Genomic DNA, 12,084 nt, shown 5'->3' with positions numbered 1-12,084 from the left:
CTTTCTGTGATTTCCTTATCTGGATTATTGAGCATGCATAAAGACATTTTGAGTCATTTTGGCGAAGATTAATTTGAAAGTCAATATATTTTTGCCACTTAGCCAGTAGAAACTGTAGTGTAATTTTAACTACCACCCCCTCCCTGGCTTTGTCTTATTTTACATACTCATTTATGATCACTTATCAGCCCATTTCTTTCATATCATTACAGTGTCTCTCAGCCTTTATAAAAGATGCAGTGGTCAGTTAACCCATTCCCCCCGTCTCTATATGCTGAGTTGGACATGCGTCCACTGACTGGGCTTTTGTGGACTCTGCTGCTCCTCTTTCTTTGGTACTGTTATCGGATGGGCTCTGACCTTCCTACCCCGCGCCGAGTGCACCCCAGCAAACTCATGTCTGGCTGCAGGCACACCATGCTGTCCAGCACTGGAAGCAAGCGCAGTGCAGCATCCAAGTTTTCAAGAACTGATCGTGTCACCCCGTGTATTTCAATGGAAATGGGGGAGGATGAGGAGCAGGGACGGGACTACCTCCATCCAGTGCTGAGTCATCCCTTGTTCCCAGTCCAGGCATCTGAAGAAGGCAAGAGACGTTATGCTGCACTGCAAGAGTATGCCAAGCGCTACAGCTGGGTGGGCATGGGGCGAATCCACAAGGGACTCCGAGAGCAGGTAAAAACAGTTCAGACTGGTCCATACTACCATGCAATGCATCTTCTTGTCTGTGAGTAATGTGTTCCCTAAGGAATCGTGTAAAATAAATGAACACACTTGTTTAGACTTTTTTGTGCTTTTTGCATGCAAAATCCCCCCCCCAAGCATTTATTGTGAATCCTTCTAAACGGGTAAAATCGTGGCATTATAATGGTGAATTTTATGATTTAGAAAATGCTGAAGTGTTATTAAACATCCATCCATTTCATCATAATTTGGAAACGTGTTAAACCAATTGTCATGCTACGCTAACTCCCAGAGCTTCATATGCTGTGAGATTTGTCCATCTAGCCCAGTCACCAGGACACCCCCCCCCCCACTACCACATTTATATACAGAAAAGCTTCCAGAGATTCATAAGCTGTGAGATTTGTCCATCTAGCCCAGTCACCAGGACACCCCCTCACTACCACATTTATATGGAGAAAAGCTTCCAGAGCTTCATACGCAGTGAGATTTGTCCATCTAGCCCAGTCACCAGGACACCCCCCCCACTACCACATTTATATACAGAAAAGCTTCCAGAGCTTCATAAGCTGTGAGATTTGTCCATCTAGCCCAGTCACCAGGACACCCCCTCACTACCACATTTATATGGAGAAAAGCTTCCAGAGCTTCATACGCTGTGAGATTTGTCCATCTAGCCCAGTCACCAGGACACCCCCCCACTACCACATTTATATACAGAAAAGCTTCCAGAGCTTCATACGCTGTGATATTTGTCCAGCTAGCCCAGTCACCAGGACACCCCCCACTACCACATTTATATGGAGAAAAGCTTCAAGAGCTTCATACACTGTGAGATTTGTCCATCTAGCCCAGTCACCGGGACACCCCCTCACTACCACATTTATATGGAGAAAAGCCTCCAGAGCTTCATACGCAGTGAGATTTGTCCATCTAGCCCAGTCACCAGGACACCCCCATCTACCACATTTATATGGAGAAAAGCTTCCAGAGCTTCATACGCTGTGAGATTTGTCCATCTAGCCCAGTCACCAGGACACCCCCTCACTACCACATTTATATGGAGAAAAGCTTCCAGAGCTTCATACGCTGTGAGATTTGTCCATCTAGCCCAGTCACCAGGACACCCCCTCACTACCACATTTATATGGAGAAAAGCCTCCAGAGCTTCATACGCTGTGAGATTTGTCCATCTAGCCCAGTCACCAGGACACCCCCCCACTACCACATTTATATACAGAAAAGCTTCCAGAGCTTCATACGCTGTGAGATTTGTCCATCTAGCCCAGTCACCAGGACACCCCCCTCACTACCACATTTATATACAGAAAAGCTTCCAGAGCTTCATACGCTGTGAGATTTGTCCATCTAGCCCAGTCACCGGGACACCCCCTCACTACCACATTTATATACAGAAAAGCTTCCAGAGCTTCATACGCTGTGAGATTTGTCCATCTAGCCCAGTCACCAGGACACCCCCCCACTACCACATTTATATGGAGAAAAGCTTCCAGAGCTTCATACGCTGTGAGATTTGTCCATCTAGCCCAGTCACCAGGACACTCCCCTCACTACCACATTTATATACAGAAAAGCTTCCAGAGCTTCATACGCTGTGAGATTTGTCCATCTAACCCAGTCACCAGGACACCCCCCCACTACCACATTTATATGGAGAAAAGCTTCCAGAGCTTCATACGCTGTGAGATTTGTCCATCTAGCCCAGTCACCAGGACACCCCCCCACTACCACATTTATATGGAGAAAAGCTTCCAGAGCTTCATACGCTTTGAGATTTGTCCATCTAGCCCAGTCACCAGGACACCCCCTTACTACCACATTTATATGGAGAAAAGCCTCCAGAGCTTCATACGCTGTGAGATTTGTCCATCTAGCCCAGTCACCAAGACACCCCCTCACTACCACATTTATATACAGAAAAGCTTCCAGAGCTTCATACGCTGTGAGATTTGTCCATCTAGCCCAGTCACCAGGACACCCCCTCACTACCACATTTATATGGAGAAAAGCTTCCAGAGCTTCATACGCTGTGAGATTTGTCCATCTAGCCCAGTCACCAGGACACCCCCCACTACCACATTTATATGGAGAAAAGCTTCCAGAGCTTCATAAGCTGTGAGATTTGTCCATCTAGCCCAGTCACCAGGACTCCCCCCTCACCACCACATTTATATGGAGAAAAGCTTCCAGAGCTTCATACGCTGTGAGATTTGTCCATCTAGCCCAGTCACCAGGACACCCCCTCACTACCACATTTATATACAGAAAAGCTTCCAGAGCTTCATACGCTGTGAGATTTGTCCATCTAGCCCAGTCACCAGGATGCCCCCTTACTACCACATTTACATGGAGAAAAGCATACGGTAACAACTTGAACAATTTGGAAGAAAACCTTTTGTGATGTCGGCATTTCTTTACCACAAGCACCTTGATCTGGTGCTAAATCTAATGCAATGGTTCTCAGTCCTGACCCCATTGCCTCTGTTTTGCTGGTTTCCCATCCTGCAAGGTCAGTCAAGTCAAGTCAAATTTATTTGTATAGCCCAAAATCACAAGGAAGTCCCAAAGGGCTTTCCATCAGTACAATATACAACAATATACAACATACAAAGATAGTTAATAGTGTTCACTTGTTATACCTGGTGGAACAGTAAACCAGCGATACTGGGGTCCATAATGACCGGATCGAGAATCACTGATCTGATGTAACTATAGGTCACAAGAAAACCTTGACAGGCAGTGTCATTGTCAAGCAGTTCAGCAATTTGACACTAACCAGTGATTGATTTTACTGCAGGTCAGGCTGAACAACTATTCTACTATCCAGAAGCCTCATCTTTTCTTCCTCCCAGATGTCCCAAGCATCCCCTTCTTCCCACGGGATGCTCATCGGCATGACATCGAGGTCTTAGAGGCCAACTACCCTGTAATCTTGGCAGAGTTCAAGGCTGTTTACCAGAGAGGCATTGACCCAAAATTAGGATGGACGTATCATGGACCAAAGGTACCAGAAATGATAACTCCAAGCGTGTCACCTACTAAGCAGGATACATATTTGTTCTGCATTTTTCCTACAGAAAAGTCTGCACCCTTGGCATGTGGTTTGTTATGCAGTATTGTGGACCAAGTGACATCTGCATGGTTTTTACGAGGTGTTTGTGAAGTTCAAAATGAAATCGGTGCTTTACAATGTGGTAAATTTCACCGATATTTGATTTATCTCCTCCATTTTTGCCGATACTCATCCAAATATATTTTACTTTGGTAAACGTCAAAAAAAGTTACAGTTCCTTTAAGACTAACCTGTTTGACTCATGAAAATCAGAACATACCACTCCATCATATTCAACAGCATTATTGTAGTTCATCCAACAAAAATGCACCTCTTGACTTTACTTCAACATTTGTGTGCATATCTATTCCTATATATTCCAAGGCTGTCAGTGGTTGTCTGTCCTGAGCAGTATGTAATGCGGCTGACCATCTCTTTCAGGGCCAGGCAGTGTTTCCCTTGTACAGAGCAGGCGTCTGTGTCGCAAGCAATTGTCGCTCCTGTCCCTACACCTACCGGACACTCCTCTCCCTACGTACGTTCATAAGCAGTAACACCTTGGGAGCAGCTGGATTCTCCGTTTTAGTGCCCGGGGCCACATTGGGGGGATCATATGGGCCCACCAATACATGTCTACGCTGTCATCTTGGTGAGAAGCACACACATTCATACTGGGAAGAAAGTAAGTGGTCGTGTGATGTGGTAGGAACAGTGAGAGGTAATGTTTACAACATCTTGGGCTCTCATGTCGAGAACCGAAGGCCGTCAGCCAGTGATCTAATATTCTCCTACAGGCCCTCACCCACTCTGCTGATTTCTGGAAACTGATCCACGATCCATGAGTTTTCTGAATTGGAATAGATTTCCCCACTGCACTTGACTGAGTCGGAATCGTTCTACTTTTTTTTAGACCCCCCCCCCCCCGGTATCCGGCCAATTACCCCACTCTTCCGAGCCATCCTGGTCGCTGCTCCACCCCTCTGCCAACCCAGGGAAGGCTGTGGACTACCACATGCCTCCTCCAATACACGTGGAGTCGCCAGCCGCTTCTTTTCACCTGACAGTGAGGAATTTCACCAGGGCATGTGGGAGGATCATGCTATTCCCCTCAGTCCCCCCCCCCCTGAACAGGTGCCCCAACCAACCAGAGGAGGCGCTAGCGCAGCAACCAGGACGCATTCCCACATCCAGCTTCCCACCTGTTGACACGGCCAATTGTGTCTGTAGGGACGCCCGACCAAGCTGGAAGTAACACGGGGATTTGAACCGGCGAGCCCTGTGTTAGTAGGCAACGGAATAGACTGCCACACCACCCAGATGCTCGGAATCATTCTACTTTAAAACGTTGCCCAGAATAGAGATAGGCCATAACTCTGATTCAGGGGTTTAAAGTCATTTCTTTAAAAGTATTAAGTGAGCTTCCACCACAATACATTATAGATCTACTTACTTTACCCAGCATACAACTCTGCTCATGAGATGCAGGATTCCTTGACTTTCCCCATATTCTGGAGGAATCGGCTACTTGGAGCCCCTTCACTCCGAGCACCTCCTACATCAGGGAAATAGACACTCTTTTCAGTGTTTATTCCAGACTCAGGACCTATCTGGTGAATTTGTCTTAAATGTAAAGGTACCAATTTGTGGGAGAAATGCCCATTTGACAACATAATGACTGACACATCTACCTGCACACTAAGTGCTTGAGGTCATTATTATTTTTTTTGTCTGTGAAGTACCATTCTCCTGTCCTTTTGTGAGATTTTAGATCCCTACATTGTCTTCTATCACAGGGAACGTGTTCGGGGCGCAACAGAAGAGTGATGTCCAGATGAACTGACTCAGCTTTCTGGGATTTCCTTACCTGAGCTATTGAACATGCATCAAGACAGAAAAATGAAGTGGTGTCAACACACCAAGGGTTCAGGGCTTGATCCTTTTTTAAAAACAAGATAGCCAGCCAGCCAGCCAGCCAGCCAGCCAGCCAGACGGACAGATGGGTTTTTTACTGTTCTACTTGACGAGATGTGTTGTCACAGCCTGTACATCAAAAATACAAGTCCACCTCCAAACACCCAAATACAAGTTGATCACATCAGAATACAAGTTCACCACCATACGTACTTACATGATACTTGTAATAAAAATATAATCTTCAGGGAGAACAAGTCTTGCACACTCAGTGGCACACAAAATTTAAGAAAAACAAGAAAACACGTTCAAGTGAGCAAGGCAACAGTACACTTGCCTCGCATCCCTGTCTCACACATCCTGAGTTTGTGTGTCTGTGGGGGGGGGGGGGGGCTGCATGATTATATCTTGCACGTTGTGTTACCACCTCCCATTTTTCTGTCTGACTTTACTAAAACTGAAGAGCTAACCAAATACCGAGAACCTTCTTTCGTTTTGCAGAAAAATAAGAGCTCCAATGGCATTTAGTGAGGGTTTAGCACAACCAGAGTATATAACAATAATAATAATAATACTAATAATAAAAACTCAAACTTACATAGTGCCTTGTGATGCAGTCAGATTAGCTTCTGACTGTCACACATCTTGTGTGATTAGAATGATTTGGGGTGGAGGTTCACCTCCCCAGCTGTGGCACACTTGGTGCTCTTGACTCCTCCGTCGATAATCCGCTGCTTCTGTCTGAGCCCACGCTGAACTGAGCAAGTGTGAAACCATTAAAAAGCCATCGTTTGTAAGTGAGGTGAAAAACTAAAACAAAAAATTGTATATTGTAGGCCTGCAGACACCTCCCCTTTGTGAGCTGGTTGTGGGAGGGGAGCCTCAGTGCTGGTCGGAGGGACACTGCCTCCTGGTGGATGACTCGTTCCTTCACACCATCTCTCACAAGGGTCTGTGAAGCACATTTCATTTTGAAATACATAAAGTTGGAGCCGAGGCTTGTACATAGTATATCTGTTGATGAGTAGAAGAGAAACACAGCCATGCCTGTTTTACTTGTCTCATACTATACATAACAAAATAAAAAGGCCAGAGGTTCCCCGTACGAGTTTTGTCATGTACCTCCTGATGTGCAAGGTAATGTGTTTCATGAAGTGACACCTTTCCAGTACTTGTAGTAGTACTTACAAGCAGGCATAAGTTCCAGTAAAGGTGTTAATATGAATGAGTTGGTTACTCCAACATAGTCTATCAACACAAACAAACAAAACAACAACAGCTGCACATTTACCTGAAAGCAGAACAATGTGTGTTTCTGCAGGACTGCCAGAAGATGGGCCACGAGTCCTTTTCAGCGTGGACCTCTGGCATCCCAACCTGGCTGCAGCAGAGCGACAAGCGCTGGATTTTATTTTCAGCCCTGAACCCTGAACCCTGAACCTGTGAACCCTGAACCTGTGAACCCTGAACCTGCTCCTGTACTACCCATGTACAGTACACGTACAGTACATGTAGAGGTGTACAGTGCATATACTACATGTACAGGACATGTTGATGTACATATAGAGCTGTACAGTACGTATAGATGTACATGTAGGTGTACAGTACATGTACAGTACATATAGACGTGTACAGTACATATAGCTGCACATATAGAGGTGTACATTACATGTAGATGTACAGTACATATAGATGTACACATAGAGGTGTACAGTACATATTGATGTACACATAGAGGTGTACAGTACATACAGAGGTGTACAGTACCTATAGATGTATACATATAGAGGTGTACAGCACATGTAGAGGTGTACATATAGAGGTGTACAGTACATATAGATGTACATACAGAGGTGTGCAGTGCATGTAGAGGTGTACATATAGAGGAGTGCAGTACATATAGAGGTGTACAGTACATGCAGAGGTGTACATAGAGAGGTGCAGTACATATAGATGTACATACAGAGGTGTAAAGTACATGTAGAGGTGTACATATAGAGGCGTGCAGTACATATAGATGTACATACAGAGGTGTACAGTGCATGTAGATGTACATATAGAGGTGTGCAGTACATATAGATGTACATATAGAGGTGTACAGTACATGCAGAGGTGTACATATAGAGGTGTGCAGTACATATAGATGTACATACAGAGGTGTACAGTACATGTAGAGGTGTACATATAGAGGAGTGCAGTACATATAGATGTACATACAGAGGTGTACAGTGCATGTAGATGTACATATAGAGGTGTGCAGTACATATAGATGTACATATAGAGGTGTACAGTACATGCAGAGGTGTACATATAGAGGTGTGCAGTACATATAGATGTACATGCAGAGGTGTACAGTACATGTAGAGGTGTACATATAGAGGAGTGCAGTACCTATAGATGTACATATAGAGGTGTGCAGTACATGTAGAGGTGTGCAGTACATATAGAAGTACATATAGAGGTGTGCAGTGCATGTAGATGTACAGTACATGTGGAGGTGTACAGTACATATAGAGGTGCCTTATCTTAACCTTGCCTGCTATGGGTCATAAGATATCTTAATGTTCACATCATCCCAGCTAAAAGAATCACTGTGTGGATCAGACCTACGAACTGTATGAGCCATTAAAACTTATAGCCTAAAAAGATCACAATCACTTTAGACTTTTCAAAAAACACAGGTGCAACATATTGTGTACCGTATTACTGGCATGAACGTACTTTGCATGTGAAACCTTTTTGAGCTGCCATCTGGTTGTTGTATTGCGCTGTGGTGTATGTGGTGCATGTGAAAAACGGTCTTCATGAAATTAAGACTTCTAATAAGTCTCACGTGACTGCTGAACATAAAGATCTTTGCTTTGCTAAATAACAAACTGTGAGAACAGGAAAGGTGCATGTATGCAAACGTCCACATTCATATTTTGGTTTCCTAAGTCGGCCCTGTGATGGCCTGGCGGCCTGTCCAGAATGTCTCCCCACCTGCCGCCCAGTGACTGCTGGGATAGGCTCCAGCATCCCCACCACCCTGACAGCAGGATAAGTGGTGTGGATAATGGATAAATGGGTGGATGGATGGATGGAAGTCAGTACCAACACGTTTTATCTTTTTATGTGCTACATTCAGGTTTATTTGCATGCTGTGGTTCTTGTTTTTATTTTTGGACTCTTGTCCTCTTCTTTGCCTTGTCACTTTCTGCTCTGGTAATCTGTCTGGAATGAGCCATCTGACTAGATCACTATGTATTTACGTGTATCGTATGTACACTATTCGTTCAATGTAGGTAAATATTATCACTATGGTTTGAATATGGCATGCTATACTCGTGAATATCGTACAACCGTTGGCTCAACTCTGTTTCCCTGAAAACAAACCCTCACATGGTATGTGCCAAATAAACCTGTACATTGTGAAATAAACCCATACATTGTGAAATAAACCTATACATTGTGAAATAAACCCACACATTGTGAAATAAACCTATACATTGTGAAATAAATCCACACATTGTGAAATAAACCCGTACATTGTGAAATAAACCTGTACATTGTGAAATAAACCTATATATTGTGAAATAAACCTATACATTGTGAAATAAACCCACACATTGTGAAATAAACCCATACATTGTGAAATAAACCTATACATTGTGAAATAAACCCACACATTGTGAAATAAACCCACACATTGTGAAATAAACCCATACATTGTGAAATAAACCCACACATTGTGAAATAAACCCACACATTGTGAAATAAACCTATACATTGTGAAATAAACCCACACATTGTGAAATAAACATATACATTGTGAAATAAACCCACACATTGTGAAATAAACCCATACATTGTGAAATAAACCCACACATTGTGAAATAAACCCACACATTGTGAAATAAACCTATACATTGTGAAATAAACCCACACATTGTGAAATAAACCCACACATTGTGAAATAAACATATACATTGTGAAATAAACCCACACATTGTGAAATAAACCTGTACATTGTGAAATAAACATATACATTGTGAAATAAACATATACATTGTGAAATAAACCCACACATTGTGAAATAAACCCGTACATTGTGAAATAAACCCACACATTGTGAAATAAACCCGTACATTGTGAAATAAACCCATACATTGTGAAATAAACCTGCACATTGTGAAATAAACCTATACATTGTGAAATAAACCCACACATTGTGAAATAAACCCACACATTGTGAAATAAACCTATACATTGTGAAATAAACCCACACATTGTGAAATAAACCCACACATTGTGAAATAAACAAATACATTGTGAAATAAACCCACACATTGTGAAATAAACCTGTACATTGTGAAATAAACCCACACATTGTGAAATAAACCCACACATTGTGAAATAAACCTGCACATTGTGAAATAAACCTATACATTTTGAAATAAACCCATACATTGTGAAATAAACCCATACATTGTGAAATAAACCCACACATTGTGAAATAAACCTGTACATTGTGAAATAAACCTATACATTGTGAAATAAACCCACACATTGTGAAATAAACCCACACATTGTGAAATAAACCTGCACATTGTGAAATAAACCCGTACATTGTGAAATAAACCTATATATTGTGAAATAAACCCACACATTGTGAAATAAACCCGCACATTGTGAAATAAACCTGCACATTGTGAAATAAACCCATACATTGTGAAATAAACCTGCACATTGTGAAATAAACCCACACATTGTGAAATAAACCCGCACATTGTGAAATAAACCTGCACAATGTGAAATAAACCTGCACATTGTGAAATAAACCCACACATTGTGAAATAAACCTGCACATTGTGAAATAAACCTGCACAATGTGAAATAAACCTGCACAATGTGAAATAAACCTGCACAATGTGAAATAAACCTGCACATTGTGAAATAAACCCACACATTGTGAAATAAACCTGCACATTGTGAAATAAACCTGCTCATTGTGAAATAAACCCACACATTGTGAAATAAACCCGCACATTGTGAAATAAACCTGCACATTGTGAAATAAACCCGCACATTGTGAAATAAACCCACACATTGTGAAATAAACCCACACATTGTGAAATAAACCCATACATTGTGAAATAAACCCACACATTGTGAAATAAACCCACACATTGTGAAATAAACCCACACATTGTGAAATAAACCTGCACAATGTGAAATAAACCCGCACATTGTGAAATAAACCCACACATTGTGAAATAAACCTGCACAATGTGAAATAAACCCGCACATTGTGAAATAAACCCACACATTGTGAAATAAACCTGCACATTGTGAAATAAACCTGCACAATGTGAAATAAACCCACACATTGTGAAATAAACCTGCACAATGTGAAATAAACCCACACATTGTGAAATAAACCTGCACATTGTGAAATAAACCTGCACAATGTGAAATAAACCTGCACAATGTGAAATAAACCTGCACAATGTGAAATAAACCTGCACAATGTGAAATAAACCTGCACATTGTGAAATAAACCCACACATTGTGAAATAAACCTGCACAATGTGAAATAAACCTGCACAATGTGAAATAAACCCACACATTGTGAAATAAACCTGCACATTGTGAAATAAACCTGCACAATGTGAAATAAACCTGCACAATGTGAAATAAACCTGCACAATGTGAAATAAACCTGCACAATGTGAAATAAACCTGCACAATGTGAAATAAACCTGCACATTGTGAAATAAACCTGCACATTGTGAAATAAACCCACACATTGTGAAGTAAACCTGCACAATGTGAAATAAACCTGTACTGACTTATAAATTATAAACCAATTGTGAAGTATACCATGGTGACATGAGGACAGTTTCTTACTTTGCTCACAGTAAAACGAGTTTTTGGTTTGTGACAGTGGACATAAATCATGCAACAATACGGAGCATATCAGTAAATATGAAAGACCACTCAATTCCCAGTCCATGCTGTAGTAGTAGTGTGTTGCATCAGGCAGTTATTTCATGACACATCTCTCAGACTCTCGTCCATAGTATTCGGATGTGCCACGTTTTGACCATCTGGCCTGCTGAATGAAAACAAGACTATGTGAACAACAGAGACAGACCCAAAGGTTGAGATTACCCACTTCCCAATTCATTGTCATATCAACTCATACCTAATGCACTGAAACATAAAACTTCTTTCACACACACACACACACCACTCTATATATATATACACACACACACCACTCTATATATATACACACACACACACACACACACACCACTCTATATATATATATATACACACACACACCCACACACACCACTCTCTCTCTCTCTCTCTCTCTCTCTCTCTCTCTCTCTCTCTCTCTCTCTCTCTCTCTCTCTCTCTCTCTCTCT

The 12,084-nt window shown here is 42.1% G+C and overlaps 1 protein-coding gene across 1 annotated transcript; it reads left to right on the top strand.

The window, feature by feature from the left end:
* The first annotated feature begins 234 nt into the window (after window positions 1–234).
* asphd1 (aspartate beta-hydroxylase domain containing 1) lies at window positions 235–7,099 on the top strand. Its single transcript, XM_056288592.1, has 5 exons — window positions 235–675; window positions 3,503–3,709; window positions 4,199–4,406; window positions 6,505–6,618; window positions 6,990–7,099. The coding sequence occupies exons 1-5, from the start codon at window positions 235–237 to the stop codon at window positions 7,097–7,099; spliced, it is 1,080 nt and encodes a 359-aa protein (XP_056144567.1).
* Window positions 7,100–12,084: the final 4,985 nt, after the last annotated feature.

The sequence above is a fragment of the Lampris incognitus genome, chromosome 10, assembly GCF_029633865.1.
Source record: "Lampris incognitus isolate fLamInc1 chromosome 10, fLamInc1.hap2, whole genome shotgun sequence".
NCBI classification, from domain to species: Eukaryota; Metazoa; Chordata; class Actinopteri; order Lampriformes; family Lampridae; genus Lampris; species Lampris incognitus.
Note: the sequence above shows the minus strand (reverse complement) of the source record. Positions and strands in the feature narration are given on the sequence as shown.

Excerpts from the sequence above, each read along its gene's own strand:
- asphd1 (XM_056288592.1), top strand. The coding sequence starts at position 235 with ATGCAGTGGTCAGTTAACCCATTCCCCCCGTCTCTATATGCTGAGTTG. Across the intron at positions 4,407-6,504 it reads ATGTCTACGCTGTCATCTTG|GCCTGCAGACACCTCCCCTT; the intron begins GTGAGAAGCACA and ends TGTATATTGTAG. Across the intron at positions 6,619-6,989 it reads TCACACCATCTCTCACAAGG|GACTGCCAGAAGATGGGCCA; the intron begins GTCTGTGAAGCA and ends GTGTTTCTGCAG.